We start from the raw sequence: 15,917 nt of genomic DNA, 5'->3' as shown, positions 1-15,917 counted from the left end.
TTCCGTAGTGCCTGCATTACTGCTGATGTCACGACCGAGTCAAACCCCTTTTTGTAATCTATGAATCTATAAAAGTTATGTATAGGGAATGGATGTATTCAGTGCATTTCTCTATTACCTGATTGATAGTATGAATATGGTCTATTGTGGAGTAGCCGGTATGAAATCCTGCTTGGTCTTTGGTTGATATTTGCCTAAATTCTATTAGCTATTATTTTTGTATACAGTTTGGAGACAACGGACAGTAAGCTAATCTACCTGTTAATTTTTCAAGTCCTTAACGTCTCCTTTCTTATGGACTAAGATAATGTTGGCATTCTTCCAAGGTTCTGGTACCCTTACCATCAAGAGACACTTTGTATATAAGGTGGCTAATTTTCTAACACAATTTCTCTGTCGTCTTTCAGCAGGTCTGTTTTAATTTTTCCTCACCAGCGGCTTCGCCTCTTTGCATTCCGTCTAGGGCTTTCCTCAATGTATGATGTCTAAAACGACAATATTATCAACACCAGTGTACTATTTACTGATGAATTAAAGTAAATGCACGAGAACACAAGTGCCACGACTAGAAAATTCGCAAAATGATCCCAATGACATAAGACATACTGCCTAATATTGATTACTAGTAATCGAACTAGCTGCCCTAAATAAAAAACCTTCTGTGCATCAAGAGACATAATAAAATGCTGCTTATTTGTTTCTGTTTGATTCATAGAGAAAAAGAATTGCAGGACATTACTATAGGGAATGGCGCAAGCGGTTCAAAAGTTAAATTTTTGCCTGGTTGAACTGGACAGGTCCTGCCATCTAGCGGGGCCCAGTTGAATTGAACATGTTTACCATTGTGGTCTGCCATCGCGGAGGTCATGGCAGAAAATTGTTCAATGGCCGTTGTTGCTGCTGTGGCTCCCACTACTTTGGTTCTGCTGCAACTAGTGTCGGCAACGTTGTGCATGACGACAGTGACATGAGAGGTTCTGTTTGAGGCCGGTAATTTGAAGTGCGCTAACCCGATGCGAACCACTAAAAACGTGATTTTATTTCAAATTAAGCACTTCTTTGGCATAAAAGTAACACTACAAGGTTTCTGGGCTGCTATTTTAACAATCAACCTTGACTTAATAGTTTTCTTTAGTGTTCCTTTAACGTGCACTGACATTGCACAGTACGTAGCCTCCAGCATTTCACCCCCATCCAAATGCAACCGCAATTCCAGCACCTACATTTTGTTCTAGGCATGCAACTACATTAATGAAACGAAGAATGCATAAAACACTTCAAGCACAATGATGACATTTTAAGCCCGATGATGACAGTCTTATTTTCAATGCCTCCCTCAATGCAGACATTTAGTTTGCCTGCCAAACGCCCACCCTCCAATCTCAAGTACTGTCCTCATGTTGCAAAACAAATGTGTGCATAAGAGAAAGTCGGATGACATCACACCCAAGAAAAATACTTACAATGGAACTCGATTTGAAATGCTCTTCAAGGGCGCTCTTCATATCAGAACTGAAAGACAATACATTACACATTGATTCATTGAGGAAAAGAAAATCATGCAAACATAACACTTTGTAAACATAAAACTAGCCCATTCTGACCATGGCAAGCAAATGTTTAACAGTTTCAAACAACACTGCAATTAAAACTGAGGAGTTTCACATGAGAAAACTATGTATGCGGCTTTCTTAGTCTACACACACATGTATGATGATTCCCCTAGCTCTATAAAAAAAGCACCCTACTTTATAGTTACACAGATGAAGTTAATTGTATGGTGATTGCAGTCATGAAATGCACCCGATTTCTAGCATGGTACAAGGGTCCAAAACTGGGGTGGTGGTATGATTCCACAAGCAATAGCTACCATCCCCAATAGCGTATAGTTCTGCAATGCTGCAGAATGCTTATAACACAATTTCTGCAAGACCTCTGGGCCAACATAAATTTAGGGTTCATTTACCTGCAGCATGTTATATAGCAATGCTATCAAGGGGCAGATGCAAGCAATCATGCAAATGTGGAAGTTCTGTGAGCTTTTCTTTCAAAATGAAAAGATAGCAACTCTACAAGTGGTTGTACTATACGCTGCAAATAAGCGTAAGCATTCAAAAGCTATATAAACAATCCTACTGGGAACACATACGTATCCAGTTTTCCATAACTAGTGAGCAAGTTTTCATATCACTGAATAGCATACTCAAAATACAACTGCTTTTAATTCACAAGTAGTTGTATTGCTGTACTTTGGCATGCTTCTTTTTTTCTTTTGAGCTTGGCAGAAGGTAAGCTCAACTGAGAAAGCACTTTTTTGCATGAACAGCAACTGGATTTTCAAAAAGTCACAGCACTCTCTCTAAAGAAGCCCATCACTAATTATACTCTATTGCATTCTCCAATGCCTCACCTCCAAAAATATATTGGCACATTTTAAGAAAGTGTTGATACGTACACAAAAGGTGTGCAGCTACACACGTGATCCAGCAAGAGCATTACATGAATAAGGAAAAAAAAAAGAGTTCAGCAATGAGCAAAGATTCTGTAATGGCAATATTTACGAGACAAACACAGCCAGGTATATTCAGCGGCTAGGGAAAAGTGGTTGCATAAAAAAAGCATATTCTTTGCACCTTTCTCTACAACATGCAGATAGGACAATGTAATGAGAAAGGTAAAATGAATAAAGTGTAAAGCTTGTTACTGCACCAGCATAACTCATGTTTTTTTTTGTTTGTTTTTTTGTTTTTTGTTTTTTTGGTGTGCTGGTGTATGTTCCCTTCTTTTCCTACAAATTTCCCACATTAACAGCATCTTCAATTCTACCTGCCTATCCTGTCTGTCTGTCTGCTAGACCAACCTCCTTATCTAGCAACGAGCTATGTATTATGGATGCTAGGACATACCAATGTACCATAAGCACATCTACCACCCACTAACATACACAGTACATTCCATAATGACAACTTTCAAGGCTAAGACTAGTGCAATGCAATAATGATCAGGCCCTCGTATAAGTTCGACAAGAACGAGCTGCATGCCAAAAGTAAAAAATCAAGCGAGCGAGCAAGCAAGCAAACCAAACATAGTCCATATAACTGAGCCACCCATGCATCTATATGATTACACACCTATGTCACATATTCCCTTCAAGAACAGCTTTTACAATTCTTACTTAAAGTCAAAGGTTCATTATCAGTGTATCATTCCTTTGAAACAGTGAAGATTACACAATACCAATGTTAAAAAGAGGACAGTCTCGAGAGCCAAGCCCATCGCAAAACGTTTATTCAGCCATATGCATGCATGCATCATATATAGGTGGCAAGCTATAAAGCGCTTCTAAACAGAATACACTTTACAACACTGTCAAAAATAAATAATGCTGAATTTTTCTCACACACAAAACCTCCATACTCTCACAGCAAAAATATATTCTCCATTACAACCCTTAGTCAACTTTCAAGTTTGTAGGCACTATTTTACCCAAGTTAAAACGTGGCAAATAAGTTGCCAATAGGCAACTGCTACAAACAGCCGTATGGGTATTGTCAAGTGATAGGTCGCACTAGCTGTCCATGGTAGATGCAATACGCAAGAGTATATACAATGGAGAGAGGCAAATTAAGTACATGAAATAACTTACTGTTTCACAAGCAGCACATGAAAGCTCATAAGATGAAGTGACAACAAATAGCTATCAAAACAATGGCTGCATGTACGATTATACTACACACCAGCTAGGGATTGAGCTAAAAGTGTATATGGTGTCGCAACTGCCGTAAAATACGAGAGGTGAAATCCAAGATTCATTAGAAAGAAATCACATAGTTCAAAGAAGTGAGCTTTTTGTTTTTCGTTTTGAATCACTGAACAGTAGCAAATAGCTTAGCTTGCAGCCTTTTAGACAAGGCATGCATCACATCTAAACTGCAACCATAAGTGAAGCCTCACATGCTAAGGATAGGCTCAAGGTGCATGTTAAACGTTTATTAGCCTCAGACTAACTTGTGAAACCATATCAAAAAACAAAAAGTGAATCCTATTGCCCTTAAGGAACTGCTTATACTTACAGCTCTAGAATGAGAAACTTGAGCTATTTGGTAAGGATTCTTTTTAGCTGCAACCACTTCTATTTAGGGCAGATTGGCCAGTTTGCTAATCCAATGATAATTGAACATCAGGAGTCATTAATTGGAGGCTCACCACTCAATCAATCTTTACATTGTCAAAAGTGTAAATGCATGGCAAAATTTGATAAACACACAGTTTCATACAGGCACAGGAATGTAAAAGAAGCACAGCTAATGGCTGAGACATAGACAGTTGTAAGAGTGCATGTGTGAGCCAGCCAATGTATTTTTACATTGTTGAGAGTGTAAATTAACAACAAAGTTCAATCAATGTTCAGTTTTATACACACACAGGAATGAAGAAACACGTCTGATGGTTGAAGCCTAGCATATAAATAGCAGTGAAAGTGAATGTGTAAGCCAGATAAACAAAAAAGAAAAGCCTGAACAGTTAACTCTTCCTGAAACACCCACATGCAACTGATTAACAGGTCGCACAACATGCCGGCAAAGGCACAGATAAGTTTTTGTGTCCACATTTTTTTCGGTGGCTGTGTGCGCCTTTTCAGTTGACAGTCGGCATTTGTGTTGTCTCCATCTTGTGTCCATCTGACCGTATGTCTGTGCGAACATCTTTTATCAATGTTCTTAACTACCACTGCCTGCATGCAAACTGTTTCTATAAGTGGGCTATTAAAAAAAAGCAACAGCTGCAGCATCATTCTGAAATCTCAATGCTGAAGAATGTCTGATGCTTATCAGCAACAGAACCAAAATTATCAAAATACAACAGAAAAAAAATAACTTCAGTAAATTTTTTAGCTCTGAACTCATCTATTGCAACAGCAACGCACACTAAAAGAGGGCACCATCATCTTTTCATAAGCTGCTCAAAACTTCTTAGCAATGCACACTATGACATCGTTGCCCGAGCTACAATACTTTCAGTTCCAATCTGAAATCGGTCCCAAAAAATTAACTCTAACATTCCGAACAGCCATTATTCTAACTTAGGAAGATGAACAAGCAGATTACTTATAATACAAACTTTTATTTTATTTAAACTAGTGGGAAAAATAAATTTCCACTATGATATACTTTAACAAAGTGCTTCATTTGGCTGGTTGATGCTGCATAGTAGACGAAGAATGAAGAAAAGTGCTTAAGAGCGCAAACGACAAGACGGGATAGAAGAAACGAGACAAGAGTGCTGAACTAACAATCAAAGTTTATTGCAAACCAACTGCAATATATGGGAAACAGGATCTGCGCGTAACCACGCTACATAAGCAGAATTGCACACACATGCACCATACGGCGCACATTATCAAAAACCAGTCACATTAGTGGACCCCAGATAACTAATTTCACAGCCGTGAAGAAAAATTGAGGGTAACCTGACACAGAAAGCACGAAGTGTTTGAACCCGGAAGGCTTTGCTAATCTCAATGATTTTTATATCGCCCCATGACCACACGCTAGTCGAGAATTGGCTGACAAACACACTTTCTACAATGGTCCGCCAAGTGGCTGGGAACATAGCCTTTTAGAGAGTAAGCGTGCTCCCTCAACTGATCATTCAAGCAACGGCCTCTTTGGCCGATGCAATAGCACCCACAAGTAAATACTATCTTGAAGACAATCGCTAAAGTACATTCAACATAGCACGTAGCGTGTTTCTTAGTGCATGCTTCTTTTTTAGGTCCTTCGCCCTTGACCCTGCCACATCGCCCAGCGAGCTTGCCGCGTGCGCAAAACACAACTCTTACATCTATATTGCCAGCGATTTTCTTTAGCCTGTAGGAAGCCTCATGTACGTAAACCTCGTGTAAGTGTGGGAAATCTCATGTACCTTGTGGCGTACCAAAAGGTAACTTACTAATAAGAAAGAAGTTGTTTTGTTTTCCTCTTTAACGTCCCTTTAAAGGGGTCCTGAACAACTTTTTCTAATGATCATGAAATGGCCTTAGTATCTAAGTTAACTGGTTGCCATAAGTAATTTCTTTGAATCCGTCAAGAATAAACAGAGTTACAGGGATCAGTCGAATGCTTTAAAAGCTTTCTCTCTCACCCTGACGAGCACGCTGAAAGCCACAGATAGAGGGATGGCACAACAAAAACAAGTTATATCAGCACATGTCATGACCTTGAGCGCACATGGTGAAGTGCAATCACCCTATGTACACAAGGTTTCCCACAGGCTGAAGAAGGTCGCTGGCAATATAGGCGTAAGAGCTGTGTTCTGCACACACGGCAAGCTCGCTGAGCGATATCTCAGGGTCAACAGTGAAGGACTTAACAAAGAAGCATGCACTAATAAACAGGCTACGTGCTATGTTGAATGTGTTTTAGCGATTCTCTCCAAGATACTATTTACTTGTGGGCGCTGTCACATCGGCCAAATAGGCCGATGCATAAATGATTGGTTGAGGGAACAACGCTTACTCTCTAAAAGGCTCCGTTCCCAGCAACTTGGCGGACCATTGTAAAAAGTGTGGTTGTCGGCCAATTCTTGACTAGTGTGTGGTCATGGTGCGATATAAAAACCAGCGCGAGCGTGAGATTAGCAAAGCCTTTCACATTCAACAACTTCGTGCTTCCTGTGTTAGTGTACTTTCAATTTTTCTTCACGGCTGTGAAATTAGTTATCTGAGGTCCACTGATGTGACCGGTTCTTGATAATGTACGCCGTATGGTGCATGTATGTGCAATTCTGCTTATGTTGCGTGGTTACGCGCAGATCCTGTTTCCTATATATTGCAGTTGGTTTGCAATAAACTTTGGTTGTTAGTTCAGCACTCTGTCTAGTCTCTTCTATCCCCTCTTGTCGTTTGTGCTCTTAAGCACTTTTCTTTGTTTTTCATGTCCCCTACTATGGTATACAGCTGAAAATTGGTATCTGCCACATTTGGCACAGTATACATTTCAGTAATGCAATGCACTATATGTTGCCGTCAATGGGTGATTCTACGAGAGATCGACACTGGTCGAAAAGTTGATATTTTAGATTTGATTGTTTATTTTATATTTTGTGCACACACCACCTAGTACACTGAAAGTGAACTTAGTTTTTTTGTTAACTACATAGTTTAGTGGCTAAAAATAATTAACTTATTTTGTACAAAGGAACCACTGTCATCCCTTTTCATTCTCCAACATAACAACAATATAAAAACACAAATATTAGCGAGATGATGCGATCTTTTTTTTAATAATTATACGCAGAATGAAGAGTAAAACAGCATTGTTTGAAGCCTGTGGGCTGAAGCAAAGTGTTTCTGAAAAAATGTCTGAACATGCATACCTGCCAACCTGGCAACAGATAAATTTGTAAACACCCCGAGCGGGGAAGGATAGCCGGGGGGTTACAGACTTCTTTTGTTTTAGTTTGTAGCTGTGATTGATTTGCCTTTAGTGACAAGGATAATCATGGTGTGTCGCCATGAGTCAAATTGACGTGCTGAATTATTTTCCCCCATTTTTGGCACCAAAAGAAAAAAAAAACAGCGCGAGAAACAAGAGGGGGGCGGGGTACTAAATGCAAGCATCGATCTTGCGGTCTCATAATGGCTTGGAGTGGCCGAACACTAGTAGGTTTTTCCACTAAGGTGAGAGTCTCAAAGGGTGAGTGCAAATGCTCCCGAAACTTCATGTCATCAAAACAGCTAGCAAAAAAATCGACTGCTTCAAAACAACTTGCGTATGTCTTCACACATGAACGGACGGAACGGTGCAGCTGGATGCCGCGAGAGCACGTGTCAAAGTTTTGACTTTACTCGCTACTAGATTCTTTGTGAAAGAATGCCAAAATGCTTGTAGCCTTTCTTACGTCTTTACAGCCTTTAATCTACTGCTGTGTCAGCCACATGCCCTCGGCGCTTATAGATCGCTTTCGCATCACCACGACCATGGTTTTCTGTGCAGCGGTTGCAGCAAACGGTAGTTTTGTTTTAAATCCACGTGCCTTCAAAACTAAGTCCTTTTATGTTATTCATAAGTGCAACTGCCGTTGTTTTGTCCAGAGAGTTAGTGGAAAGCAACGTTGCTTTGACTGGTCGAGTGTTGGCCGCGCGCACACTTTCCAAGTTTGTCAGTAACGTCGTCGCCATACATGATTGTGTCGAATGTCCGCGGTTTCGTCCACAGCGGTTGTGCCAATGACAAGCGCACGCACTGTAAAAGACAGTGCGTGCGGTGCGCTGGTCGCACGCGTACTTCTGAAGCTTCAAGCCTGCTGCTCTCCATCAGCCTTGATTTGACGGTTTCGGAACTAAAGTTCATATCACACGCCGCAACTGGGAAAAGTGTTCTGAACATTCGAAATTTGGCCCAATGGACACATGAATTTGGTTGGGTAATTTTACTAATTCCTATCTGTCGTAGTTTCACGTCACTGAGACTCTACTATACGTTTAGATGAACACCTCTCAAATTCGTTTATAATAAAATGCGATAGGCATGCAAAAAGCCTGTATGGACTGACGTGCATTTTTGTCGATGCGGCGAAATCTCACACACAAACTTCTATTTCCGTGAGATTTTCATGGCAACCGTACAAATGAAAGAAACGGTCGAAATTTGGGAGTCTCCAGGACAATGCGGAGATTTGACAGGTATGGGATGACAACACCAATATGTATTGTTCTCTCCTAATTACGGAACATAGTGCAGTGCCATTTTTGTGGCCTCAGCAACTAGCTACAACAATGCTCTGTAGCCAACTGCAAAGGCCACGCTATCTTACAAATTTTTATTTTTTTATTGGAAATGAAATGTCTTTCGTGAAACTTCTGGAAAGATTGGTAGAATCGTAATTGCAGCCGAAATTCCTACATTTTATGGAAAAATCGGAACAGTTGGCAGATATGGAACATGTGACATTTCTAAAAGTTGCTGTATTTGAGATTTTCTTTTCCTTCTAAGCTAAACCGGCTAGTGTTTCATAGCTTGGTGACCTATTACAACATATAAATTACAATACTACCTGCCAATACCGTTGCTGTACGTCAAACATAATTTTATGATTGGCATCAAACTTTCAAATGCGTCGACAGTAAAGCCTATTGAAATATTATTATTTTTAAAAAACCTAATCATTGATTTTTCTTAAGATCCCATAAAACATTTCTCGCAGATGATAGAAAAAGAATATTAAGAAACACATTGCATTATTTTATTTGCAGCAACAATAATACAGGCGGAAGTTCCACCTTTTCTAGCATGCACTTAGACGATAAATGCATGAAAAATTGGGCTAAGAAAAGTGGGCCTGAGCTTCTGAGTCATTTGAATAGGACCATACTTACAGAGAAGAAGCAGATTTAGTATATTGAGGAATAAATTTTTGTAAAGACACATTCCATGTGCACTTCGCTCAGCTTTAATGCTGGATGAGCAATACATAAAGACACACTCTAAGGCAATCCATGCATGTTTGCAGACAACGCGATGAATTAAAATGCTCCAACATCAGCATAGGACCACAGAAGATGGTACATGAACCCTTGGAATGGCCACCTCTCCTATCCCCTTTTAAGCTAAGGAATGCCTTGAGCAAAAGCCATCGTGTGCTCAAAACGCTGCATTTTTTCTACATGACTTACAGCAGTGCTTAACACTAACAAAACACGACCATGATTTGTATCTTTAGGTGAGGTTTAGTAAACGCAGCAAAAACATAGGCCTGCAACACGTGGCAAAAATATGCACTAAAACAATCTTAAAGTAACCAATGGTCTCTGGGTAATCTCCATTTGCATAGAGCATTTTGACATTCTTCAGCGATACGGTCTTCCACACCACCATTTCAGATGCCGGCTTAATCACTCCCAAGCTTGCCGCTCTTGGGTGGGAGAGTGAGGCTGTGTGCTATGCTAGGCTTTACTAAACTGTGCTCCATTAAAATTACAGATTTCTTACCATTTCCTATAGTTGAAACCCTATGATATCACACATTGCGTACAAGAAGGGGTGCACATGAAATTGTTGAGCAGGCGATTGGGAAAGGAAACGCCAAACCGTGTTCAGGTTAAGAAGGCAGCATTACTAAATTTCAATATTCGTTTACTTTGTTGATTCCTCTCACGAGCGATTTCCCATTTAAGTATACTGAACCAAAATGTTAAAAGCAGATGACTGTAATAGCTGCCGCCTCATGTAACCAAGGTGAGCAACCGAGGTGCCAATAAGTTAGGGGTTTCAAGTCTTGGCTTGAAACGGCAAATTTAGGTACTTCAGAAGGGCACGCTCAAAACAGTCATTCCCGTTTACCAAATCTGCTTTTCTTCTGTAAATATGGTGCTGTTCAAACGACTCAGAAGCTTAAGCCCACTTTTTTTAGCCTAAATTCTCGTGCATTTATCGCCTAATTGCATGCTCGAAAAGCTGGAACTTCTACCCGTAATATTGTCGCTACAAATAAAATAATGCAATATGTTCCTAATATTCTTTTTCTATCGTCTGTGAGAAATGTTTTATAGAATTTCAAAAAAAATTGAAAATGGGGTTTTTAAAAATTCATTTTTCAATAGGCTTTATACTGTCAAAAAAATTGAAAGTTTGAGGCCATTTATAAAATTATGTGTTTGAGGTGCAGCAACGGTATCGACAGGCAATATTTTAAAACATCATGTTGTTATAGGTCACAAGTTATGAAACACTAGCTGCTTTAGCTTAGGAAGAAAAAATCTAAAATCAAGCAACTTTTCAAAAATGCCACCTGTTCAGACATTTTTCAGAAACAGTTTGCCTCAGCCCACAAGCTTCAAACAATCCTGCTTTACTCTTCATTACGCGTACATTTATTAGGAAAAAGATTGCCTTCATCAAGCTAATATTTGTGTTTTCATACCGTTAACATTCGAGAATGACAAGGGACGAAATAGGTCTCTCTGTACAAAATAAGTTTATTATTTTTTTACCCCTAAACTATGCAGTTAATAAAAAAAACGAATTTCACTTTCAGGCTACTGGGTGGTATGTACACAAAATATAAAATAAACAATCAAGTCATAAACAATCAAGTCTAAAATATCAACTTTCGCGTGTCAATCTCTCGTGGAGTCACCCTAATGGCATTCGGTGTGGAAATTTGATAGTGGCATCACTTCCCAGGTAATCTTTTAATGCATTTTCTCGTATTAAGAATGGTGTTTTAAGTATTGTGCAAAAGGTAATTTACTAATAAGAGATGAATTGTTTTTTTTCCCTCTTTAACGTCCCTTTAAAGGGGTCCTGAACGACTTTTCCAAGTGATCATAAAACAGCCTTAGTATCCAAGTTTACTGATCACCGTGAAAATTTCTTTGAATCCATCCAGAATGAACAGAGTTACAGGGATCTGTCGAATGCTTTAAAAGCTTTCTCTCTTCTCTCACCCTGACGAGCACGCTGAAAGCTACAGAGAGAGGGATGGCACGACGAAAACAAGTTATATCAGCACATGTCATGACCTTGAGTGCACATGATGAAGTGCAATCACTCTCTTGTTGGGATTCCAGTGATAAATATGGCTCACTGTGTTGTGTTAAAATATGGTGTGCAGTGCTGGCCCGTGGCAGCACCCTGCGGCAAGAAGTGCATCTGATCCATGTGATGTTCTAGGTTTATATCAACCATCAGTAAATGGCAGCAATATGCTCTATAATGACATGCACCAGGCCCACCACCCACCAAAAAAGTTGAGGACGGGTCTCTGCATGAAAAGAGCATGCTTGAGAAAATTGCAAGTGCGTGCTCTACTTATATTACTCCATGTCACGCACGCCTGCAAAACTTAGCCGAGTAGTTCAAAGCTGCTTTGCTTTTGCAGGATGTGTTTTCTCACTAAGCACGAGGGGCGGTTCACAAACCTTTTAAACTTGTTGGTTGCGACAGTACAGTGCTGATGACTGCTGATAAGCTATCATTCAACAATATCCCAGTGTCATGCTTGCCTGTGTTATTGATGTAACAGTGTAAGCAAAGTACATGTCACTTTTCAATGCACATGATGAAAAAATTCGTTTCTAAGCTGAATTTTAACTTTTGCTCAAATACTATAGTCAGCAGCTCAGTGTAGATGTACTATCAGTCCATGAGCTCCATGCATATGTGTTGCTTCGTCCACATATACTAAGACAGGACATCCCAACCTGTTGAGAATAAGATTATGGAGTAGTGCACCCTTGCACAACAAAGGCCTGTTCACACTGTGGCAAGATAGACATTGCTAAAAAATGAAACAACCAGCCATCACAAGAAAATTGACCCTTCTGCAGATAAAATATTTTGTTCAAAGAATGTAACACACTGCAGTCATTTAATAAATATACTACAAGTATGTGTGTACTGAGCAACATGTTTCAGTCAATATCGATTTCCAGTCACAAGAAGCTATTATACCTAAATAAATATGCAAGATTAACAACTTTATTCAAGAAAGACTATTACCCACAAACGATAAGAATACTTTCATCTTTAAGAAGCTCTGAAATTTATGAAGTGCTTCAAGCTTAACGGGAAACTATATTCAAATAACAATTTACTCCAGAGTAAAAGCTCAATTTATGACAACATCTGAAACGACAATATTATCAACAGCCGTGCCCTACTAACCATGAGATTAAGGTAAGTGCAGAAGAACGCATACGGCGCCATAGGACATTTTCAAAATGATCTCAATGACATCAGACGGACCGCCTACAATTATTCACTAGTAATTGATCTAGCTGCTCTAAATAAAGAACCTTCCACGCATCAAGAGATGCAATAAAATGCTGCTTGTTCATTTCTGTATGATTCATGGAAAAAAGAACCGCCGGATGTTACGATGGGGAGTGACGTGAGTGGTTCAAAAATTAAATTTTCGTGTAGTTACACAGGACAGGTGGTGCCATCTGGCGGGGCACAGTTGAACAAAAAACTTCAGCGCTTTCGAAGCCAATGGTGAGAAATTGATCAATGGCCGTTGCTGCTGTGGCTCCCGCTGTTTTAGGTCTGCTGTTACTAGCGCAGTAAAGCCGGGCAACATTATGCACGGCAACAGTGATGTTACGGTGGCTAATGACATGACACGTTTTGCTTGAGGTGCGTAATTTGAAGTGGGCTAGCCCGATGCAGACCACTAAAAGGTGATTTTATTTCAAAATAAGCAGAATTCTTTGGCACAAAAATAACACTATGAGGTTTCTGGGCTGATATTTCAACAATTAATGTCGACTTAATAGCTGCCTTTAGTGTTCCCTGAATTGCAAGAGTAAATGTCTTATTATCAAGAAAGTGACTGTTTTGCATATTTAGATGTGTTTTTCTTTTTTTTTCTCCACAGAGAAAATAAGTGCTATTAGTTATGTGTAAATGTCAGTGATCCTCACAGCATAAGAACTAGAGTTGATACAGCCACTATCTGCAAAGAAACTTTTCTACCAATAGCTGAACTAACAGCTAGCACACAAACTATTATGCTCAGTGCCCCACTAAACACAGGTCTCACATTATACCAAATTCACAAAAAATAATCACACAAATGGTTACATAAAAAATTGACAAGTACCACATTGCACCACATTTCAGAGTTGAAGTGCCATCAGCTTTTCAGAATGTGCACAAACACCTAAAATAGGCATAAAAATGGCTCCAATTTTTTAAATTTCACACATTAGGCATATCTTTAAAATGATCCACCTTCATTTTTGATCCGTAAGTGCAATAGGGTGCATTCTGAATACCTTTCATATCTATGTGCATGTAACATTCCTAATGATGTGCACTGTACCACATTCAACCTCTCACTTCAATCAAGCATGCAATACAAAGAAAACAAACCGTTGGGAAAAAAAATACAGGAAGGAGAATATTATAGGAAGGCTCACAGTATAAAAATAAACATGCTCCTACAGCCCATGACACCATACCTGTCCAATCCGGAAGCTGCTCAGAGGTAGCAGTAACAAATAAGAAAGAAAAAAGAAATGAAGTCGCAGAGAACAGGCCACAACACCATAAAGCAAAAATGTTGCATGATAATCCTTGGGTGAGAATCAGTCTAAAAAATACAAAGCGACCCTGCAGCACTTTCTGAACATGGTAAGTATAAAGCTGTCTAAATAACTGCCGTATTGTGAATACACGAGCGAAATCCCCGACCCCCGTAACACAACATGCCAAAAATGTTTGTCATTCATTGCCAATCATCCTTTATTAGCAAGGCTGTTTTGAGAAAATGGCTAATATTTGACAGATTTAAAAAGATTTTCGACAGACTTCACTAACAGTTGTATTATATACAGCAGACTCTGAGTAAACAGAAATCTTTTAAACAGAACTGCCTCTAAAATTTTTGGTTTCATACTAGTAGGATTTTGCATCCCTCTTCACCTCTGAGTACATAAAACTTTTGGAAAACATTTTCCCTTTTCCCTTCAGGTTCTGTTTATTGAGAGTCTACTGTATAAGACAAAGCTATGAAGGCTGTATTTATGAAATTGGATACGCAAAAAGGGTTAGGTGATACCATTTCTGGCATGTAAGACTTGACCAATAAGACCTTGCAGATTATTAGATTCTTCATAGATGAGCATTTCACTGGTAAAGAGGAATCTTCCCATCTAACCTTTAGTTTTCATATGGCCATAATTTATTTTCTCTAGGGCTGCATGTAATATAATATTCAATGTCCTTGTAACTACAGGTTTTGTACAAATACAATTTTTAGTTTGCTTGGACTTGGCATCATCATTTGCTGAGCATACTCTCTGTGAACACTCTCCTTTACACACTTCATGTAGAATATAATTTCTCAGCCTTCGCGTCACCTCCCTCACTGGAAAAAAGGCTTGATACTTTAGGCATGTGAGTAAATTAAATGAAGTAACATAAAAAATGTTGACAAAAAGTGACTGCTGTTTTTTTTTAATAATGCTACTTCACAATAAGTATAGACTACAACTATAAACAGGTACAGTACCTACAATAATTCAAATTCTGATTGTTTCAACTTTACCATAGAACAAAAAGCTAGGGTCCCCTCCAGTTTGAATTATCAAGAGACTACTGTGCATGCAATTTTAAAACAGTTTTTTTTTTTTAATATCACTCTTCCGATTCCTCTGCGTGCTACCCATATAAATTCTGCAGTATGTCTGGAGTACGAGTAATTGGTACGAAAAAAAAAAAAAGACACAAGATTGTCGACAATCATGTTCAAAAAATTTCAAGAGTCCATGCTTCGACTAGCTGCACTTATATCTAGGAGCCTAAAAACCACACACAAGTATGCCGCTTTGTGTGTCACTGATTATATTCTGATTTTTTGTTCTTATTTAAAGCAATCAGTTATTCCAAATGATAGGGGGTGTGAGGTTTGCTGAGCGCGATTAAAAATGCCTTTTCAGTGGACCCCTGTTCCGATTTACGTACTGCAACTAAGCCTACTTTTGCTTTAATGAACTCGACCATTGTCCATCATTTGAGCCATTTAAATTTTATACTGACCTAAAGATGTCAGCACCTGCCACTGACAAAATAAATTAATTTCTAAAGCGAACTGCCATTAACTGTTAAGGTTATTTTAATAGTTTTTTACCCATTCATAGGTATGTGCAGCATTGCCCAATGGCCCAGTGATTGCATGCCAGGGAGCCGACACATGTCCTTAAAGCAGGTTATGCAACCAATCTATTGAGCTACAAGCCAATCACTTTGAGCGGTATCCTGTACAAGGTTTTTGAACATATACTCTAACCAAATCACTTTTTTTGAACTGAACAAGTTCCTCAAAGGAACCCTGAAACACTATTTCAAGTAACCATGGAATGAATTCACTGGAAGAGCTTATTGCCTCACAATTTCAATGGCGCAAAAGTT

General features: G+C 39.1%; 1 protein-coding gene across 8 annotated transcripts in view; it reads right to left on the bottom strand.

Moving 5' to 3' along the window:
• LOC119187444 (uncharacterized) overlaps positions 1-15,917 on the bottom strand; it is a 134,349-nt gene that overhangs the window by 21,423 nt on the left and 97,009 nt on the right. For 4 of the 8 annotated variants that reach the window (XM_075878727.1, XM_075878732.1, XM_037435554.2 and 1 more), the window contains one exon: positions 1,464-1,512. In XM_075878727.1, coding sequence (XP_075734842.1) covers positions 1,464-1,512 — 49 coding nt within the window. Of the gene's footprint in view, positions 1-1,463; positions 1,513-2,455; positions 2,471-13,966; positions 13,983-15,917 lie in introns of all 8 variants that reach the window. The other 4 variants (XM_075878730.1, XM_075878731.1, XM_075878726.1 and 1 more) reach the window with 2 other exon arrangements.

Source organism: Rhipicephalus microplus, chromosome X (genome assembly GCF_043290135.1).
Source record: "Rhipicephalus microplus isolate Deutch F79 chromosome X, USDA_Rmic, whole genome shotgun sequence".
Classification (NCBI taxonomy): Eukaryota; Metazoa; Arthropoda; class Arachnida; order Ixodida; family Ixodidae; genus Rhipicephalus; species Rhipicephalus microplus.
The sequence above is the reverse complement of the archived record's forward strand: the minus strand, read 5'-3'. Positions and strand labels throughout refer to the sequence as shown.